The 22900-nt window shown below is 36.1% G+C and overlaps 2 protein-coding genes across 3 annotated transcripts in view; both read right to left on the reverse strand.

Moving 5' to 3' along the window:
• The window catches only part of adam11 (ADAM metallopeptidase domain 11), a 55652-nt gene extending 47007 nt beyond the window's left edge, over positions 1-8645 (reverse strand). For both annotated transcript variants that reach the window (XM_067368953.1, XM_067368952.1), the window contains exons 1-4: positions 8369-8645; positions 7904-8073; positions 518-594; positions 314-380 (exon numbers count right to left, since the gene is read on the reverse strand). In XM_067368953.1, coding sequence (XP_067225054.1) covers positions 314-380; positions 518-594; positions 7904-8073; positions 8369-8429 — 375 coding nt within the window. In that variant the 5' untranslated portion in view covers positions 8430-8645. The remainder of the gene's footprint in view (positions 1-313; positions 381-517; positions 595-7903; positions 8074-8368) is intronic.
• An 883-nt stretch (positions 8646-9528) lies between these two features.
• Positions 9529-22626, reverse strand: dbf4b (DBF4B-CDC7 kinase regulatory subunit). The gene is made up of 12 exons (XM_067369518.1): positions 22362-22626; positions 20256-20371; positions 20002-20130; positions 18687-18737; positions 18124-18190; positions 16004-16053; positions 15875-15911; positions 15673-15718; positions 12971-13108; positions 12743-12878; positions 12509-12636; positions 9529-12367 (listed from the first exon to the last, which is right to left on the reverse strand). Exons 1-12 carry the CDS (start codon positions 22378-22380, stop codon positions 10789-10791), a joined length of 2496 nt encoding a protein of 831 aa, XP_067225619.1. The 5' UTR covers positions 22381-22626; the 3' UTR covers positions 9529-10788.
• Positions 22627-22900: the final 274 nt, after the last annotated feature.

The following is a 22900-nucleotide window of genomic DNA, read 5'->3' on the forward strand; positions in this document are numbered from 1 at the left end:
TAGTGAATATAAATATTAAGGAATTTGTTTATTACATGTCTTATTATATCACCCAAAAATCATTATGATATTCAATTACATTTACATTTATGCATTTATCAGACACTTTTATCCAAAGTGACACACAAAAGGGGAACAAAAGCAGTTCCTCAATTAAGTAAGTACAATAGTATTAAGTACAATTACATCACAAAAATATTCTTTGTAACAGAAAATCTAACATTAATAAACATGTTTGGTCATTATGATATTAATCCCTAACAAAATCAAAATAAGAGGATAAAAATAGAAAAAGAGAGATTGTTTTTCTTACCAGACTCTGAAAAGGTCGCCCATCCTCATTGAAATGGCGTTCAACATAGTTAGACGACAAGAGATCACTGCAGGCACGCGCACACACACACACACACACACACACACACACACACACACACACACACACACACACACCATTAATATACAGCTTAGAGAGAACGACAACATATGTGTCTCTGCTAGTGTGTTATTTTGCACATACTGATTGAGCTCCATGTCTAGAACAAACTGGAGTCCAAAGGCCTTCACCAGGAATGAGATCTGAGCCAAATGAATGGGCTGAGAGAAAGAAAAACAGATAAAGGCAGGTTGGTTACATACTAAAGGAGCCATTCCTCATCAACATGGATACAGTGGTGTCTGTACGTGGATTCATACAAAACCATACAGCCACAGCTGGAAAGGGTTCAAATATGCAAAAATGCTTGAAAACTGATGAATCTGCAGGACCTGGAGGAATTTTCTGAAGAGCAGAGCTCAGTTTAACTGCTCAGGACAAACAAGAGACTCATGAACAACCATCACAAAATATAAAAACAGTCGTAGATAATCAGGTAACCACACAGTATTGAGAATCAATGGTTTACATACTTATGAATGGGGTTATTTTAATAAATTCAGCTATTGTTTTGTCTTGTGAACTAAATGCAAACATCTTTTATATAAAATATCAAGGACAGTACTAAACAAAACATAACATGCATTTTTTATTATCCCTCTTATTTTATTAAAATAATTATCATTTTCACAGATTCTGCAAGGGGTTCACATACTTTTTCATGCCACTAATATATAATATAATATAATATAATATAATATAATATAATATAATATAATATAATATAATATAATATAATATAATATAATATAATATAATATAATATAATATAATATAATATAATATAATATAATTAATATAATATAATATAATATAATATAATATAATATAATATAATATAATATAATATAATATAATATAATATAAAATATAATATAATATAATATAATATAATATAATATAATATAATATAATATAATATAATATAATAGATAAAGATTAGCCATATATATATATATATTATATATATATATACACATACATACATGGCTAATCTTTATGTATTTGAGGAGCAGAGAAGGGTGTCTTAGTCCAGCATTTGTTGTCGAATCATAGCCAATACCGTCTTAAATAGCCCATGTTCATTTTAATAACATGAGATTTTGGAAAACTTAGCACCCACATAGCTACAGTAAAAAACCTGCAAGTTGATGTAAACATAACGTGATGGACTTACTACCTCAGATATGGCCGTTCTAAAGGCGGACAAAACATGCATGTCCAAAATTCTCAAAAAATTTGCAGCTCAAAAATCTAAAATCTCCAGATCTTGCTTCAATTTGAGCATCTGTATCTGTACAAGTATCTGACCACATATAAAGTCACAATATCAATTTTGACAACACAATGTTTATCTATTTAAAAAACACAGTACGTTTTTGGAGATACAAGGTTTCCATATGAGCCCTCCCTTACCCCTTTTAACCCATGGGTGTTAAACTCAGCTCATGGAGGTCCACACTCCAAGTACATTGTAACTAACTTTTTTTTTTAATCATGTAGAGCTGTGTTTGTAGTGTTCAAAACCAGTAACTTCTTAGGATTCAGTTCAGTTTAGATGCTTCAGGAAAGTTTAGCAATTTGCAAAGAGTTGCCGATTTCTGCTGGTGGGTGATGCAGCCCCGTGATAGAACTAGATACTATAGCAAAATAAGAACACTAACTTTCAACCAACAGCATACACATGCGGTGACCTCCAGCAAATTCAAATGTAACAACTTGCTCTTCCTCTGAAACAGCTTTTCTGTTTTAAATAGACATCACCATCAACTCCTCCGCTCCAAATACTTGTCATATAGAGAATGTTTCACCATCCAATCAAATTCCTGATTACAAATCAAGCCCAGCCCTACATTTTGACTTTTTGCCTTTATGAGAATGAGAGAGGACAATGGAGATTAGGTGTCACAGGACAGATTCAGACAGAAGTCGTCGGGTCCAGTGGCTGAAGGGCGGTCACGTAGGGTTGCTGTGTGCTCTGCACCAGTGTCAGGTGAGACAGCTCAAGGTTATGAGGATATAAAATGGCCTTTGACAGACAGGTGGTATATATTGCACCCATGGTTACAAGAGACGAAACGGTGTGGGTGTGAAATGTGATCACCTTGCAATACTTGCAGTCGAAGGCATGAAAACGAATACCTACCTCAATGCAAGAAGAGCGGAGTGCCTCCACACATTTATTTTACTAAATAAATCATTCAAAAACGTACAGTCTCACACTGTACAGTAGGTCAGATCAAATACAGCCCGGGACGGGTAGAAGGCAAAACAATAGGGACCCTATTGTGAAGCGATAACACAGCTATTTTTCTCTTAAGTAAATAATTGGGCACAAAATATTGATTTGCATTTTATATATTTTATTAGCTCACTTCTAATAAACTCTTTGCTTCCACAGAGTAGAAGAATTCCCAGCAAGTTCCTAGCAGTTCCCTTTGATAAATAAGTTTTACAATTTTTGTAGTTAATTTGATCAATGGAACAAACTCATTGCATTTTGTCAAAATTTGCTGTTTTAAGTGGTTGAGCACATCTCTCTAAAATTTTACAAAAGATTAATTTGTCAATACCTAACTCACAACTTTGTTGATCCTTGCACAAAATTCAAATCAACCACTCAGATTTGAGGGACAAGTTTAGGCTTACAACCAGGGTTAGGTGCTTCTACATCAGTGTTGTTCACCTATCATTTCCCTCTGATTTTAGGGATAAACTTATGGATAGGGTTAGGTTTAGGGTAGGGATATGGTTATGGTTATGATGAAATTTTCGGACAAAAATGTTGTTCCAGGATTAACAAAATATGTTGACCCAGAAAAGTCAGGATGTGCGGCAGACTTGGTTAAGTGGTTAAGTACAGTAGCATACCATGAGCACAGAAACTCTGCGTGTTTTCCAGATAATCTGTAGAGAACAGTCTCTGATTCACAGAACGAGCATCCAAATGCAGAGATAAGGTGCCGCTTACTCTCGTAGAGTCCAGAGCTGATGGTTTAAATCCATTCTTCACTGTATAGAATATGCAGATCCATGCAATTTTCCTTGGTTTATAATTAAAATACATAATTAAATATGTTAAACCAGGATTTGAACCCAGGTCCAGTTGCATACTAAACTTGCATGGTACTGTAAGTCATAGATGCATGACACCAATAGTAACCAATAATATCAGCAACATCAAATCAGTAATATCAGTACCACTTACAACAAAAATCATTGTACAGCCTCATATATCAACCTCCAAAAATCAAGATGGCTGCACCAGAACCACTTAGCAGTTCCAAAATCATGAATCTGGAATCTAATCACTATGCAAAATGCTATGAGACAAAAGGTTTATGGTGATTTTAGTGTTTTCGCAGATAATTTTATTTAAACAAACAGTAAAAATCAACTTGGCAAACAATATATAAGATTGTTTTAAAATGTGAGTAGCAAAATTATGCTGCCATCTACATAATTTAGATCTAATTGCAAAGAACAATCCAAGCCACAGCAACCGGTCAGTAAAAAACAATTCCACACTCTCATAGTACTCAAGGTACTAAACTTTTAGGGGCTTTATGTAAAATGTTGTCCCTTTAAGTGTACAATACAGTATTTCTTTGAATGCAGAAAGGTTTGAATAAAAATGTTAAACCTTAGTTTCAGTCCTCTAATTTGACTGGCCAAGCATCAGGAAACTGAGCTAGAAAAACAATGGCAGATCTTTTCAAATAATCATTGGTAAGTGGTGTCTAATCAGTGAAATGGGTTTATTGAAGTTCAAACTGTAGATTTTGCATTGTATTTTATTTATGTATCCTCTTTTTTATTCTAAACTGTTATAATACATTTTATATACATTTTTATTCTCTACTTTTATTGCTTTTTCTATTTGTATGAACTGACTGCACTGTATTTTCTCAACTGTTTTAATGCATCTTATATCAATCTTTTAACTCTTATGTATTTGTTTCCTTTCTATGTAAAGCACTTTGAATTACCATTGTGTATGAAATGTGCTATATAACTAAACTTGCCTTGCCTTGCCTAGTCTAGTGTCAGAATTCAGTGTCATGTTTTTGGTGGTTGCTTCTTTGGTACTGTATCGTATAGTCTTCTTTTGGAACTATTTTTGCTGGTGGATGAAAAAAATGCAGAGAAACTGTACCTTAACAATGTACTTGATATGTAAGGAAACCTAAGATTTCTGTCCTTCCTCTTCTGAAGGGACAGTGTCGCTTTATATGACAAATTGATTTAATTTGGGCTTTTATTTGCATATAAACATTGATTGACGCACAAACATAGATGACAACACATTTGGTAAACAGAAGCTCAAACTACGCTTGCTTGACACCAAACAAGAACCAATGAAGTTTGTTTCCACATATCAAGCAAGTACAGTTGAGCTTCCTTCAGAAGACCACTTGATTCATATGGAATATATTAATAGTGTTTTTATGAACTTTTTGAATCAGCAAAGTTTTGGTTACATGATTTTCAATAGAAGGACAGAAATCTCTCAGGTTTCATTAAAATATCTTTATTTGTGATTCAAAGATGAGGTTAATGATAAAATATTTGAGCGAACTAACCCTTCAACATCATTCAGTCACACAGAGTCAGTCTATACCTGCACTGAGACAGGCCTGGTTACTCTTCCCCCAACTGTTTATATTCCGCTCTCCTCTACAGCAAGAAGCCAATATTACATTAAAGTATACATTTACAAGTAGAACCTTTAATGTGCACTTTACCTCTCTGAAAAGGGCTTGATGCTAATGCTCTTTCTGCTCTATAGTCTTCATAACAAATGAGTCAAATTCATTGATTTAGGGATCAGTCACTTCAAACATCAGTCAAAAATTAATCTGAATATTAGAGATTAGATGCCATGGTATTTGGAAGATTCTGAGATTTTTGTACATGAGGAACCTTGGATTGCATCTGGTGCAGCACGCCCAGATGGAGAGATGAGCAAAGAGCTGAGAATACTGGCAGCCAGACACATAATCAAACTGACCAAAATATTTAATTGACACACACACTAAAAGCCACAAAACTAGAGCCTCTTAAAAACATAATAAAACATTAATTCTTTTTTGAGTATTTACAACCCGTTTAACATCCTTAATTTAGCATGTCTCAGAGTGAGAAAAAAAATATGTAACTTGAAAAAACTGGGGAACTGATTGGACGGTGGTCTGCATTTGTCAGAATGTGTATAGTAACTGGGGAAAAATATTGACCAAGTAGAACAATGGGCACTTTTCTGACACCAGAGGCCAAGAAAATGCGTAGATGCCAAAAAATAATCACATAGTCACAGATCACATTGCAGTGCCAACATGGCAAATGTTGGCTACTACATTGTTTATTTAAAACACCATGAAATCAAAAATGACACCTTCTGTTTTTTATGGAATTTTGCAGTAAAAAGTCATGTCCCTTGTCCTTTTTAATCAAAATATCTTCCCCTCCCTCAATATCTTCTCTTCACCAATGACATGTTTTTCGGCATGAGGGCGAACTACAATGATCAATCAATTAAAGGGTTAGTTCACCCAAAAATGAAAATTCTGTCATTTATTACTCACCCTCATGCTGTTCTACACCCGTAAGACCTTCGTTAATCTTCGGAACACTAAGATATTTTTGTTGAAATCCGATGCTCAGTAATGCTGCGTTCACACCGAACGCGTCTGGGGCGTCTGAGGCGTCTGACTTACATGTTAAGTTAATGCAAACGCGCGTCTAGAGGTCCTGCGGCGCGAATCAAGCGTCTAGCGCGGCGCGAATCGGCCGTTGACGCGCGAATGGCGCGGCGCGAATTGAGCGTTCACGCGGCTGACGCGCGAATTGAGCGTCTGACGCCCAAACGCCCAAGTTGAAAAATCTGAACTTTGGCGTAAATTCGCGGCGCGTTAACCAATCAGGGACTCTGCTTTGGTAGTAACGTGTTTATGATGTGATCAGTGATGCCGGAGACCAGAACAAAGATGTCGCTGTGTGTAGCCACCCTGAGCTCTGTGATGTGTCATTATATTTTTATCGAGACAGGAATAAAAAGGACCTTGCCTGGAAGAGAATAAGCGAAGAAATCGGACAATCTGGTTAGTTGTAAAACTTTTTGCATGATTTTAGCCGTTGATACTAGCCCACCTTCTAGCTAGCAAAAGTCGGCCGGCATAACCAAGTTAAATTGCCGCTACAGGTTTCCAACTGACGAGATTGTGTTTATTCAGAGGATCTGTGCAGAAAGAGATGAAAGCCCCTCCCATGACGCGAATTCGCGTCTGAACACACTTTGTTTAGACGCGCGAATTGAGCGAATTTTACGCGCGTCTGAAGCGTCTGACTTCAAAATGTTCAAGCGTCCAACTAGACGCGTCTGGCGCGAATTTGACGCCCCAGACGCGTTCGGTGTGAATGCAGCATAAGGCCTGCATAGCCAGCCATGACATTTCCTCTCTCAAGATCCATTAATGTACTAAAAACATATTTAAATCAGTTCATGGGAGTACAGTGGTTCTATCTTAATATTATAAAGCGACAAGAATATTTTTGGTGCGTCAAAAAAAAAAAGGAAAAAGATTTATGTAGTGATGGCCTTTTTCAAAACACTGCTTCATTAAGCTTCGGAGCGTTATGATTCTTCTGTGTCCAATCATGATTCGGATCGCGTGTCAAACTGCCAAATGGCTGAAATCACGTGACTTTGGCGCTCCGGACCGCTGATTCGACACAAAATATTCATAACGCTCCAAAGCTTCTTGAAGTGTTTTTTTTTTGGCGCACCAAAAATATTCTCGTCGCTTTATAATATATTGAACCACTGTACTCACATGAACTGATTTAAATATGTTTTTAATACATTATTGGATCTTGAGAAGTTGAGATAGGAAATGTCGTCTATGAATGCCTCACTGAGCCATCGGATTTCAACTGAAATATCTTAATTTGCGTTCCGAAGATTAACGAAGGTTTCACGGGTGTGGAACGCCATGAAGTAAGTAATAAACGACATTATTTTAATTTTTTTTGTGTGTGTGAACTAACCCTTTAAATTCCCAATAGACCAAATGAACTCAAGTCCTACATTTTTTTATTGTTCGAGCTCACCGTTTCAATAGGATACGTCACAATAGGGAAGAAAAAACTATCGCTAACTAACTTTTCATGCCGCCTTTGAAAAAATCAAAAAAACAAAAACACTAGGCCTATCATATTAACACTCGAGAAGTTCATCAAAAGCAGTAGGCCTACTCTGATGGTAAATTCGAACGCGGCAGGTGGTTGGAAGGGAGGGGATGAAAAATAAGAGGGTTTGGTGAAATCAGCCAAAGAGTAAAGTACTTTCAGAAACAGAGCAAGTTATATTTTGGTGAAAGTTTAGGAAGAAAATGCTTGTTTTTCTCTGGGATAACGAGCAACATGGATCGAGTCAGTTTTGATGTCATGTATCGGTGGATAGTTACTCACATGCGCTCCATCAGCATCACTCTTCACTAGGCTACCCAAGTGCCCGTGCGGCAGCTCCTCCTCCGCGTCAGTCCGCTGCAGCAGGCGCTGAGGCTCCGTGAGCTCCTCTGCATACGCGTTCTGCTCGCGTCCCCGTTCCGCTCCGTCCCGTTTGATGCTGCTGCCCCAGCCTTTCAATATAGGACACATTCATAAAAGAATCTAAGACAGTTGTCAAAGCCACGACTCTATGTATTATTAATTCCAATGGGTTTACAGCCGCTACAGTTTATCTAGCCTGCGGCATCATTGCGTATTCTGGCGCGACACTGAAAATTCACAGCCATGCCCGTGACAGAAAACGGGGCCATCCGTGAAACGAAGAATTCGGTGCACCTGTTGGCGCACATTATACATAAATAGCTACACCGATGGAGCTTATACCAATATCACGAATCCGCTCCCAACGCGGCGTCCGTCGCTCACCTGTCACGGCGAGTCGCGCGGTGACCGCAGCCCACAGGAGGAGGCAGCGCGTCGCCAACATGATCACATACTCCTGCGGCTTCAACCCGAGCGAAAAGATGCGAAACGCGACATTTACCGCCTCATCCCGTTCCGCGGCGATGTTGAAGTCACGAGGAAGACGTTAAGTGCATCCGTGGAAAACAAGACGTCGCTGATGGGAAAGACTTTAGAAAGTGTCCGTTATGTCTGCTAATATCGCTCGTGTGTTGTCGGTCAGAGATTGCGGGTGGAATTCATGTTGGGATTGAAACGCTCCTTATGCGGGACTCCCACCCGCACCTCCTCCCACTCTCCTCTCTTCTCCTCCCCTTCACTTACACCGCACTCACATGCAACATCAGATTCCACTTCTGTAACCTGGGGGGGGTGGGGGGGCGGAATAAATATTACAATACAAAATAAACATAAAATGCAACAATAAATGCATCTCACATATTACAGAAAATCAATTATAATTATATTTCATAGGCTATATATATATATATATATATATATATAATCTCATTACAGCACAGCTGTCGAGCACAACGGTGCACATTTCATTCTATGATGATTTTGCAAGAAGAGCTTTAAAGCAAGATGAATGTGTGTGTGTGTGTGAGAGAGAGAACCATACGTCATCTGAGAGATAAAAGCATATCAAATATTCTCGTCCTCAGCAAAATCTCTCATGCCTGAGGACTAAATCGATCTGTACTAACCTTTAGTTACTTATACAACCTTCCCATCTCCAACAAACTCTAAATCATTAATAGACTAAAGTGAATAGCACACTATTCAGGGAACATGGCAAAGACAGATCTGATGTGCGAGGAATTGCTGATGTAGCATAAGAATGGATGAATTACATGGTAATCAAATTAATTTTTAGAGAATACATTGTTATTACCACAGTACATTGTTTATAAAAACACATCGCAATGTGACCCCCCCCCCCCCCCCCCCATGGTACCTGTGAGTCACTGCAGCATCACTAAGCGTTGACTAATTTTCCATAATAGAAATACCAAAAACAATATCCAATGATTATTTATTTTAATAATTGCTTAAGTTACAGTAGAAATGAACAAGCTCCTTCAACAGACCTATTCATAATAAAAACACCCTGTAATAAACAAACAATATCTACCTGAACCAAAAAGATAGCAAATATTTCATAACTTCATTCAACACAAGTCAAAGTTTTACATAAATAAGCACGCAAACTGACCATTTTGTCTGATTTTAATAATGCATGAAACTCAATACTGCTAAATCAGCATGTAGAAAGTGAGTAAACAGCTTTTAATATAAAACTGTACAAATACCAAAACAATAGTACATAAAATAATCAAAATAAAATAATATTGTAGAACTTGGGTCTTAAAACATGTACAATTTCCCTAAGGCTCTCTTTATGAGGCTAATTTCCAGTGTTTATGGAAAATCGTATAAGCTCAAGATTTTAGTCACACTACAGAGACAGCAGTGGTACATGCTCTACATACTCCGTTCAGAACTTCTGTAATCGGAATGCACATAATTCTGTCATTAAAAGATGCCCTAAAACAATAATTGGCATCAAATAATTAAAACACTGTCCATTGTTCAAGTCATACGACTACACATTTGCAGGAAATCTGACAGGTTTTTTAAAAACGACCTCAAAATACCACAAAAACCTACATGGAACCACAGGACATTTCTGCCTTCACAGCGTATCCTACCCTGCATGTTCTTCAAAAACCACCGCAGCATTGTTCTACCATCAACACTGCCTCTAAACTGGAGAGAAGCCAGGCACAGCACTTAAACTAATTGGATAATGCCCCTCCAGCAAAGCCTCATTAAAGTCTCAATACCAGCACATGTTCCCGGATATTGCTGCTGAAAAGTCATGGTCAAAATAGAGGAAAAGAGAGAGCCAAAAGAGAAGTCATGGAGGTCATTCGAAGAGGAGAACATGAAATACTAATGAAAAACTATGTTGTTGGTTTTGGTGAGATATTGCATACTAGGAGACAAACATACAATGCTGTGGAAAGGAATATCCAATGTGCTTGACAAAAATGTATAAATATTGATGTAAGACAAGACTGATTCATTATCACAACAGTCTTTATCAAAAGGAACATTTGGAACACATTAGCTGCAAAGCGGTGTGCAGAAGCCCACCTCTATAAATAAATGTTCTACATGAAATACAAAACTTCACAACAATTCAGTCAACAAGTATTATTTCTCGACTAAAGTGTGATAGAAATCATAATTTAATTGTTGAAGTGAAAAAATTAGGACTATTGAGAATGAAGGAATCGACTGCTTTAGGACTGAATTCATCAACAGTCGCAATTGTCCTATTGCGTGTATTGGTGCAACATCATTCCCAAAATTGTGAATCAAGAGGGCTGCAGTATGGAGCACAACCGTGATGTATAGCTCCCATCCTGCATGCCAGTGTGTGGTTTTTGTAGTAACAGACCCAGGTCATCATGACCCCCTTTAGCTTGAAGAGGAACTGCAGTCGCAAGCCACGATAAGAGTCCAGAGTCCCAATCGGACTCTGAAGATGCCGTGGACCACGTGAGGTTAGGGAGGAGAGCAGATTCAATGCAAACGGAGGCTGCGGAGTGTGACAGGAATGAGCTGTTTGAGGCTTTACTGACTGATGTATGGGAGGTATCTTCAGGAAACAATTCTGGAGGATCATGATATTGATGGCGCTGGAGCCAATGGTCTTCATGGAAAAATGGAACCAACTGAGGGGGATCCAAATCAGATGAGTAAGTGGTTACTCTGGATTCCACCGGATCTTTGATTGGAAACAATTCATACGACTGCTCAACACGGACATGATGTTGATTTCCATCATTGTCCTTTTGGTCAACTTGAGGCAAATAGTGGGTATTGGGAGGAGTAAAATATTTTAGGGAAGGCTGCGTTGGGATCTGTTTTGCAAAAGATGATTCTTTCAGTGATGATTCATGGGATTCTAGTAAGGCACCTCCAGTTCGATTATTCATCTTTGTTGCAAAAACCACCTTGGAGGTTGGTAAACATGACATGGTAGAAAGTACAGATGAGTACTGTCTGCAATCCCAGGATAGCTTTGGCTTTTTGCTTTGGCTAATCTTTCTTCTCTTGGCAAGTTTTGGACTTGGAGTGAAGGACCTACAGCGCTTTTTTAAGTTAACTATAGAAAATGGGTAATCTGACAAATGTGGAAATGGTAGTACATGAGGTAATGAAAAGTAAGAGATGCCAAACTCTGGAGACCCAACAATATCTTGGGCCAATTTTAGTGATTGTTTTGTTGAAGATAACTTTCTATTGTCCATCACAAACTGGCCACATTTTAGCTGCATTTTAGGGCTGTTTGACCATATTTTTGAATCTTGGTCCCAATTCTGGTTTTGATATTGAGAGCAGACTGTGTTAGAGACAACAACTGTAAGACTCTCTGGATTATGCAATACAAGTCGACCACTACCCCTTTCACATCGATCCTGAGTTTCAGGGACATACTCATCACCAGAGATGGTGCATGGGATTTTGTCATCTCCGGGGGAGCTTAGGGTGAGCATTTTAGATTGAGTTTCTGAGGGTGTGACAGGAGAGAGGCTTTTGAGTTTCTTCTCTGCAGACTGGGATTTTGAGAAAATGTGATGTGGGACTATATCCATGCAGAGAACACCCGATTGAAAGTCTTGAACCTTTGTGGTGCAGCTGATGTAAAGGCCTAATTTGTCATTGTCAAGAGGATCAGGGCAGTTATTTTGCTGTCCAGATGGACCGTGGCTAGGACCAGGAAAGTTTTCTCTGTTGTCTAAAGCTAAAGAAAACATGTCAGTAATTGGAGGTAGATGACCACAGTCTTCAACCAGTGGAGTCTGCAGAGATTTTTCATCTTCACTGACATTATTCTGAACCATCTCAGTTAAATGATTCAAATGTAATGGGAAGAAGTCTGCTGATGACCTGAGGGAAAAGAGTAAACAGAGTTAAAACAGAGGACAAAGTATAACATTCAGTGTTGTACTGTCAACATTGCAACAGTGAAAGGCAACATCACATGAACTGCTTCCAATCAAAGAAAGCATTTGTAAAATTGGCCCTTACTTGAGTAGCGTTGGATCCACTTCTCGATTATAAACAAAACTAGCATGCATGCCAGCCGTTAGTTGGTCCACTACAGCATAGTTACTGTCATTTTGAATGAAAGAACGATGCATCTCAGATTCCAAGTGCTAAAAAAAAAAAAAAAAAAAAAAGTTTGGATTTGGATTTCAGTGCCAGGTAAAATCTTTTTGGCATCACTCAATTTATTGCAAACAAAATACAAAATTGACTCACCTCATACTGGTCTTTGTAGGGCATGTGGCAGCATTCACAATAGCCTGAACTTTTCTTAGTTGGGCCTTTGGGTGTGGCACTTGCTGTAAGTGGCACCTGCAACTTATGGCAGCTGCTAGTGGGTTCTTCCTTCTTCCTGATTAAAAAACAAAACAAAACAAAAAACCTTACAAATTTAAGCGACAATGTAGATTTGATTACCAACTTCTCAAAAACCAAAGAACATACCTGAAATTGTCTTTGCTGGGATCTTCATCCTTGCTTCTACCAGCCTGACGAGGAATGAGAAGCTCAAAAGGGCTATATTTTCCTGAGTAACTCATCATCGGGAAATTCAGAGTCTGTGCATAGTATGGTCTGAACTTCCTGTTTATAAAACCAAAATCACAAGGATTACACAAAATGACAAGCTTCTTTGAACAAATCGTCTCATTTTCTAATGGAGGCTAAGTTCACCCATCTCATAAAGCTTGTCTTACTTCTAAAACTATTGAGATTTTTGTTTTTGGATTGATACATCAAAAATATCACTGTAATTTGGAAACTATATAGATAATATATTAAAAAGATAATAAACAACAAAATAATGTTTAAATTGCAAAATATGACAAAATGACAAATCATGGACAAACATTTTTTTCTCAACATCAAGATTTTAGGTAAATGTATTGTATTGAAAATGTGTTCTCTGCTGAAAACTTATTTAAATTTTGTCTTCATTTCCATTATAAAAAAATTATACATTTATTATGAGGCTGTGAAAACATCATACATAATTATATTTTGCATAATTACATTTAAAAAAAAAAATAATTTTAGACGAGACCAGTTTCATAAACAAAGCCACTATATAAAGAACGAGTCTGACAAGCAAATAAAGGGGTAATCAGTCCTTTCACATTTAAATTGGACCAATCTACATTTATGCAGCTGACAAAGTTAATTGTCAGTTACGTACCAAATGGGCAGTAATTGAGTTGAGATTTAGCATGTCACGATACAGAACATTTCAAGCTATTCTGACACACTGTTGACTCTTACATACTACAGTACATCCACGCTTATAAAGCAGACTAACAGCAACAAGCCTTTTTCTAAACTAGAAGTCAATCTATTGTGGAACTGTAGGCTTTCTGATCAAATTCTAACACTGTTCTTCTACTGAGGACACAGGGGAACAAGAATATTGACTGAGTCTGAAAGCTCAGGCAGCCATTGGTCAAAAACAAACATTGAGACACAAACTGACCATCAACCACAAATTTCAGACACCATCTTTATTTATTTAACTCAACTGTGACGGAATAGAACGCATAGGATTGTGGGATATCAAAGGCACCGAAGGATACATCTATGCTGCCTTCAGAATTGATCAGATGAAGGTATCTTAGGAGACAGTGAAGCTAACTATTGGATTCGGATGGCCTTGATGTTTTCCCATCTTGGAATGCATCCTCCAAAGACAGCATTTTTAAGCTTAAGGACACAGCCTTTATTTCAATTAGCTGACATAAACATATGACAAATTATAACGGAGTAGAATTTAATCGGCCAACAGTTGAGCAACTCAACTCAACAAAAAACAACAACAGACAATTGTGTGGAAGGTTGTGTTTTTCTTTATCCTTCCGTTTGGTTGTGCAAAACTTAACTTGGGCAAGAAATGCAGACTAACTAGTAAAGCATCCCTCACAATAAAGCACAAAACTAGTAATTAATAGTTTTAGCGGGTTAAAGGTAAGACCATGATGCTCACAGAAACCGTTATTGTGATATTGAAGATATTGGATTTTGAATTCAGGAATTTGGCAATGATCTGTGCAGGTTCTAAGCAGTTTGGAGAATGGAGATAATCTCTAATTTGGCAATATTATTTAACATTAAACAAGATAGATAAAGTTGAAATGTATTACTCATGTTAGTTATTGCATTTAAGTAATGTAAACATACAGATTTTTACTGTAAAGGGTTTCCTAAATGTGTTTGACATAACCTTGTGTCCAGCCAAATAAAGAAAATTTAAGAACATTTCTTGGTGTTTTCTTGCTGAGGACAGTAAAATGACATGCTACTTCAACTGACCATATATATCACTGTAGTATCTGTTGTTATCTTTATGTTAAAGTATATGTACAGTATAATGTATAATGCATAACATGAGCTTAATCGTGCATATCCATCAGGATCTAGTATTTATAGGATCAACGTCTGACAGCAGCGCTACAGCCTCAAAACACAATAGTTCTTTTCATTAGCCAAGAGCTGTGAGCCCTGTGCACACAGATCCTCTGCAGGGGAGGGAAGGGATACTTTTCAGACTGGCCTCAGGGTGGCCCTTAGGATGCACCATGCATTTTGATAATTAACTTTTCTAAAACTACAGTGACCTGAGCTGAAACATTAGCCTTGTTAAAGGGGCTGGGGACAAAAAAAACAACAAGTTTAAACAATGCTAACAGTCAAGTTTGCCTAACTGTGTATATTAAAAACAGAGAGTTATTAGGATTTTGAAGATAAATCAAAATAACCTTAAAAAAAAAAAAAAAAAAAAGAGCAGACAACCCACTAATTTAATTAAAGAGACACTGGCTGTGATGGAAAAAACATAATACTACTCATAATATGCAGTATGATCTACATTTGGTCAAAATGTTCAATACAAATCAGAGAACACCTCACAAAAACACATTACACACAATGCAATATACAGGACTTGACTTCCCTTTTCTAGAGCCTTGAATGAACCACAACTGATATCTTCCTGACTCATTATTTGATCACAGTACCAGAGGCTGAGACAACCTCAGTAATGTTTAAGTTAACATTTGAAAAAAAAGACAAAAAGAAGGTAAAATACAGTATAAAGTACCTAAAATACAATCTAAACGGAAAATGGGGTTAAGAGAATGAGACTGAGGGCTATAACTCACCGACTGAAGTCTTCCACTTTCAGATAAGGACCCCTCAAGGCTCCAGCTGTGTGAAGACACAGTTGTATTAATACTCCACAGCATGCGCCACCTCTACACTCAGGTTTCTCAGGTATAGAGGTGTGCAAAAATATTAAGGCTGCTCTTATATTTACTTTAGATCAATCACAACAAGAAGTACTTGTTTATTTAGTTTACAAACCTTTCACATGAGGAGCTGTTAGTTTGCTTCTTTTTTTCTGTTTGAAAAAAAAAAAGTGTGTGAAATCTGTTTTTGTGAATAAGAAACTCATTTTTGACAGTAAACAATAAATTTTGTACAATACATTACCTTAGCTGTCCTCATTTTCTGATTCAGATGATAGATAAACTTTAGAAATTCTGGCATTTAGGTTAAGGAAAAAAACACAAGTAACAGTGATATGAATATTATCCATTTCTAACACATATAATAAATTATTTTATAATAGGGGTCCACAACATAATCCTATGAGCACATAGACTCTTTAATTCACTGAACTTTAAAATCAAACTGTATAAATGGTGCTCTCTAGTGTTGATTTCTTGCGAGTAAGATCATACATGAACACTTTTTTAAAATTATACATTGTAATTTATGTTTTCTTTGTTCATTGTAATGATGTGCATTGCATGACAAGAAAAACAGTTTTAGTTTAAGTTGAAATGCCCCCTGTTCTCATTGGTTAACATGCCAAGTCACAAGAAGAGGCTCAATAAGAAAACACACTACATTAAGAGCCAGGGATGTAAACTTTTGAACAGGAAAATCTGATTCTGTATGACATTCCGATTCCCCTTTTATTTAGTGTGTGACAGACCTCTTGCTTAATTGAGATTATCAAAAACAACTGATACCATTTAAGTAACAGTTCACTTCAAATGGAAAATCTATTGCCAGTTGCCACAGGGTCAAGAAAAGAATAGTTCACCTGAATATTGAAATCGCTGATAATTTAACCCATTTGACTTTGTTCATAAAATACTGGGGATGTAACAATATCAAAATCTCACTATACGATAATACCTCGTTATAAATGTCCACGACACAATTTTTCTTTTTCAAAATATTGCAATATATATTAAGACTTGGAAAAAAGTGCCTTAAGCGTTAAATAATGACTGAACATTACAATGATGTACAAATTAACCATGTCATATCCTGTCCTCTTTTCTTTATCCTCAAAAACTGTTGCTTAGAGATATGAGATATAGTATGAGATGAGTTAAATGACCTAAAACTTAATAATAAATAAAATAAAAATAAAATAATTGCACCAGCTGGACCTTGACAAAGGTAACATCTATTATTTTTTTCTAACATTCTCAAGTTTTATTTGGTAACATTAGTTAATGCACTGTGAAGTAAAATGAACAAACTATGAACAGCTGTATTTTTATTAACAAACATTAACAAAGACTAACAAATACAGTAATAAATGTATTGCCCATGTTAGTTAACACATTAACTAATGTTAACAAATGAACATTATCGTAAAGTGTTACCACAAATTCAACACAAATAAGATGCTTGAACACACATGTAATATCCAGACAGGTGAAACAATTTTTTTGTAAGCTGGATTCATAAATACTTCATTTGTTTCTGAAAGAATGATTCAATGATAGATACATTTTTAACAGTAATTTGTTGCCACCTAGTGGCGTAACAATGCAACTTTCAAAAGGTGATCTATTCTATTTTGATTGGTAAAGTAGACATCAGCATATCTGAATAATGCACTTTTGTATGCTTCTGTGATAATTGGAATATTTGTAACAGAAATGATACTGTATGTTTGACAAGATTATTGGTGAAGCTGTTTATATCTAAACATGACAACTTTCTTTAGATCATCGGCAGCGCAAAAGCAGATTTGAATGTCACGATTTTATTTTGGTCAAAGATTTAATATACACATAATTTAGGAATTAGATCATGTGGGATATACACTTTTTGCCCAGAAGACTTATAGTTTCATACAGTCATGTGATCACGATAATATCGAGACAATTTTGCTATCGCGATACTACGATATTGATAATATCGTTACATCCCTATAAAATACAAATAGTCAATTCTTTAAAAAAATCCTTGCTTTTCAGTATGATGAAAGTGAACAAGGAATGGGGCTGTCAAACTCTAAAATACCACATACGAAAACACGCAACACATGGTAGATGCAGCGCAGAACGTCTCTCGCACTGTAGTTTTCCGAGAATGCGGTTGTGAGCCATGAAAATTTACGGGTGCAAGATCAGCTATAGAATACGGTTGTCACTCTCATAACTGTACTAAGGACTCGAATACAGGACTGACAACCGTATCCCACTGCTGTGTGAACATAAATGTAAAAGCAGAACATAAATGTAAAAGCAGCCCATGTGACTCATTATCAGCTGCTCCTTGACAGCAGTTAAATGAAAGGATACCATCTACATTGTAGACCTTGACTCCCCATGAGCGAGCATTAGCCAGCACACTGTTCTGATACTTCTCCTGCAAAACAACAAACATTCAGCTGTCAACAATAACATCAATAACAACAATGGCTTATTCTGATGACAAATTAAAAAAACAAAACAAAACTGAAGGATAGACAGATTTTTTTATTATTATACTATCCATTATAGTCATGTTTTGAAACATCAAATAAATTTACTGGCTATCAGGCATTTGATACAACATACAAGTGGGTCCTAAAGGCTGAGACCGCCATAGTAACATTTCTTACAATTTTTTCTAACTTAATACAATTAATTTTCAGTAGAAATAATGTGAGTATTGAAAACCTGATCTGAGTTTAAATAATGTATTGGTATGTGGTGTGCCCCTTTTTGCTTTAATGACAACAGCACATGAAAAAAATTGATGGTAATGTCCCCTAGCATGACTGAATGTTGGAGCACCACATGACTGTAAGAGCACATTTATGCGCTGCATTAATGTAAAATAATGAAGAATTTTCTGCACAAAAATTCAGGTGTGGACTTACATTGCTGTGGATGGCTTTTTCCAGTAACGCTCTTCCACGACTGCCACAAACCTTGAGGTGAAAAAGACATTTAGAAGTCATTATCAGCTACTAAACATCCCTGTGCAAACCTTTAGAAATATTTAAATTCACTTTTATAGCATTTTCTCAATATACCATTTCAAAGCAGCTTTCCAGATTTTAGCTTTTATATGCTCAATGAACAAGACAAAGGTGAATGTGGCCCAAAAAAAAAAAAAGGAAAAAAAAAAAAAAAATGTTCATGGTTTTTTTTTTTTTTTAAGAAAAAAACGACCTTGGGAAGAATCAGGATTCAGCATGGGAGGCCCCTCCGTAAACTCCATCAGATAGTAACAAACTGACTGCACATCATCCATTATGTAAATTAGACAAGAACAAAAGTTAAGGATCTTGTCTTTAACTACTATGCGCACTAAATTTTAAACTTTAAATTAATCATTTGATACAATACTCTGGAGTACATGTTTTTAGTACTAGTATGTACTTTAGTACATGTTTTTCATAGTACTAGAGCTACATGATTCTAGATAAACTGAGAATCATGATTTATTCGTTTCAAACTGAAATCACAATTCTCCCGTGATTCTGAACAGACAACTAAACAAAATAACATGTAATTTACAAATTAATTTGACTGAATTACTAAAAAAAAAAAATGGTCTGACTGTGAATGAATGATATATAAATACTTGTTTCATGACTGGATGAATTTTTTAACAGTCACTTGTCGCCACTTAGTGGCGTAACAATGTAATCGAAACAATCATTTTTTGAAGTTCCATATTACTTTCAAAAAGTGATTTGCTCTATTTTAATTGATACCGTAAACATCAGTACTTATATCCAAAATATAAACTTTTATCCAAGCACTTCTGTGATAATCTGAATATTTATAAGACAGAAATAAAGATACTGTGTGGTTGAAAATACTGTTTGTGCAGTGGTTTCATATTTAGATGATGACAACTGCTCTCTTTGGCTCAGTGGCAGGGTAAACACAGATTTAAATGTCCCAGTATGATTTTGTCAAAGGTTTAATAGACACAGGCAAATCGTTATCATTTAGAAATAAGATTGTGTGAGCGTTTGAATCGACATCACAATCTTTTAACTATTAATCTTGCAGCTCTACATTGTACTTATATTTAAAAAAATACCTGCATTTGATTACAGCTGTAATTAATTTCAGTACTTATTTACAAAATTAGTGTTTACTCCTCCATTTCACCTTTAGTTATGATAGTTCACCCAAAAATGAAAATTATAATGCATGACCGGATGATTTGGTACATACCAGAGGTTTGGGGGTTCCAGATTGTTTCCCCCCTGCAGTACATGAACTATTCACCAGCAAATCACTATGAGCTTCTTTAGTGCCCGTCACAACCACATTCACATCCTTAGTGAGGAAACTGTCTACTTTCTACAGGAAACAGTCAACAGACAGAATGTGATTTACTATTTAACATCAATTTGCATATAGGGCAACCATTACTATAATTTCCTGTTTTGTCCTGTACAGATGAATGACAAAATGCTATCTCTCACCCCTCCCAGACGGATGATGATATCAGTGAGCGTGGCAGACTGATGTCTCTTCACATCATGCAGGTAGAAGGATTGGCCCCTCACACCACCAAGCAGATCTCCTGTCATTTCTTGAACTGAAACAGGTTTATGATTGTTTATATGCATGTTAATTAATCTGTGGGCAAAAGCTATGCGTTAAAGTACAAAGTGCTAGAAACCTTATTAGTTTTGTGCCCTAAAACTGATCCTAGAGACTTGAAACTTGGTCAATCAGATTTCTGAATGATGATATGTACTGAAGACTGAAGTAATCGCTGCCGAATATTCAGCTTTGTCATCACAGGAATAAATTAAATTTCTTTTAAATAGTAATAATATTTCACAATATTACTGTTTTTACTGTATTCATCTTAGTGGTTTTGGGTATTACACAATATCAAAGAATATCAAACAGAACTCTGTTTACTGGTTTTGGATAACAGACAAAACAAGGGTCTTCTGACAGGATGTGGTAAAGAGGCTGGATTCAACATTCTTTGCTTTACTGATGTGTTGGAAGGATATAACTCCATAGGGCTGTACACAAAATTGCATATTATCCAAGTAGGCATTTATTTCATGACTGTTAAAAAAAAGTATGTTCTATATAGTATGAATGCAACTGCAGACATACTACATTGATTCATTATGTTATTGTCATGATGAATCAGTTGGGTCACTTCACAACTCCTCTCCTGTGGCCCCATGGGATAGTAAAGTGTCTATTGAATGAGCACTTCAAAATATTGACGAAGTAGTAGATTAGAAGTAGCAGATTATCCAGGGATGTTTTGCTGTTTTATGAATACGTATTCAACATGCTATTCATTTCACATACTGTTTCTCACCTATAATAAACCGTGATTCAATTTGATTTCAGCCCAATTTGATATCAGTTCCTTTGGAAATATTTCCACTACAAAATTCTCTCAACTAATGCTGTAAAATATACAGGGATCCCACTCACTTGGTTCTCTGAAGCAAAAGGTCAGCATGAAATCAAAATTTACCCTATGTTGTTTGCACACATTACTAGACTTGTAGTGAACAATTAGTAAATGCATGTTAATCCACAGAAAAAAAAAATTGTTGGTCTACATAAATTTTATTCAAAATCTGAAAGTTTGCTTTCCTCTATGGAATGGTGTTCCTTCCCTAAAAAGTTGGTCGCAACTTTTGGTTCTGACAGACTTTAAATAATAAAGGAATACTTAATATTATGGCTTGGCATTGACACAAATTTCAGGATTCGGATACACATCAGGTATGGTACATGGAAATTTTTCTCAAGTAAAAGAAACAACAACTGATTTGTATACAAACATTTACACACACAAAAAAAAAAAAAAAAAAAAAAAAAAAAACATAATTTATGTTTCTACTCTAGTTCGTTTTTAAAATATAAACATTGAAATGGTGGCTGACCTATTCAGTGTGTTTTTTTTAATTATTATTACTGGAATATTATAACCTCCCATAACCTCCTACTATGCACCTCCAATCCAGCAGATGTCCAGAAGATGGCGTCCAAAGATCAATAATTATCAAATACAGGTTAAACATGCTAGCATGTTGTGAAAAAAGGGGAAAACACAACACCACTTAAAACCTGATGACTTAAATAACAAGAATCAAGAAAAAATGAGTTTACAAATGTAATAGATAACTGCATTTCAAACATGCCATTTATTATTATCGATTTCTCGATTTATTATGGAGTGAAACATTTGGAATACATTTTTTTTAACTACTAACGTTACATCCGGCGTGAAAAAAAAGTTGCAACATAATTGTTAAATAAGTGCTAAACCTTTAAACAGCCATGTTGGAAAATGCCTTAAAATGCCATTGTATTAATTGATATATTGTCGGATATTTACCATAGTAGTGCTTAGTTTTGTTTGATTTATAACATGTTTTGGGGAATGTGAATACCATGAATAAATGAATAAATAAATGCTGTGTTCTGTATACATGTAAACTCTATAAATCAAAGGGTGGTGTTTTCCCTCTTTTCCAAACTATCAACTGTTCGCATCAACAAAACATGCATTATTAGAGTATTCGTGAAAAGATTCACCTTACCTTGAGGTTCTTTGCTCATAATGACTAAAACATCGTGATTCTTAATATATTAAATCATCCTAAAATAGATAGTTTCCAAGCGTTATAAATGTTACAAGCAGTGTGATCTGTGAATCTTTTCAAACGACCCTCCTGAATCTCTTCTTCGTTAGTTCGCTCTTTGCTGTAGCGCGCAATGTTGCACGTTATCGCCACCCACTGGCGTTTAGTACATTACAATGGCTCCAAAAACTATTTGGAGCTTATGGTAACGCCATATTTATTTTTGACAGGAATGAAAACGAGGCTGTGAGAGATAGCCATTGGCTCTGCAGTACTAGTCCTATGACGCTTACTGTTTGGAGATTTTTTTTTAATATTTTTAAGTGGGCCTGTTAATATTATGACACTATGCTTTACCTCTTCAGTTTTTGTCTTTTGAACAAGAAAAGTTATTAAAATATATCATGAAGCGTACCTCACTGATATATTTGCTGATCATTCATGAATTAATCAACTTTTTGAATGAATAATTCAATGACACATAGCAGGGGAGCCCT

Source organism: Chanodichthys erythropterus, chromosome 19 (assembly GCF_024489055.1).
Source record: "Chanodichthys erythropterus isolate Z2021 chromosome 19, ASM2448905v1, whole genome shotgun sequence".
NCBI lineage: Eukaryota > Metazoa > Chordata > Actinopteri > Cypriniformes > Xenocyprididae > Chanodichthys > Chanodichthys erythropterus.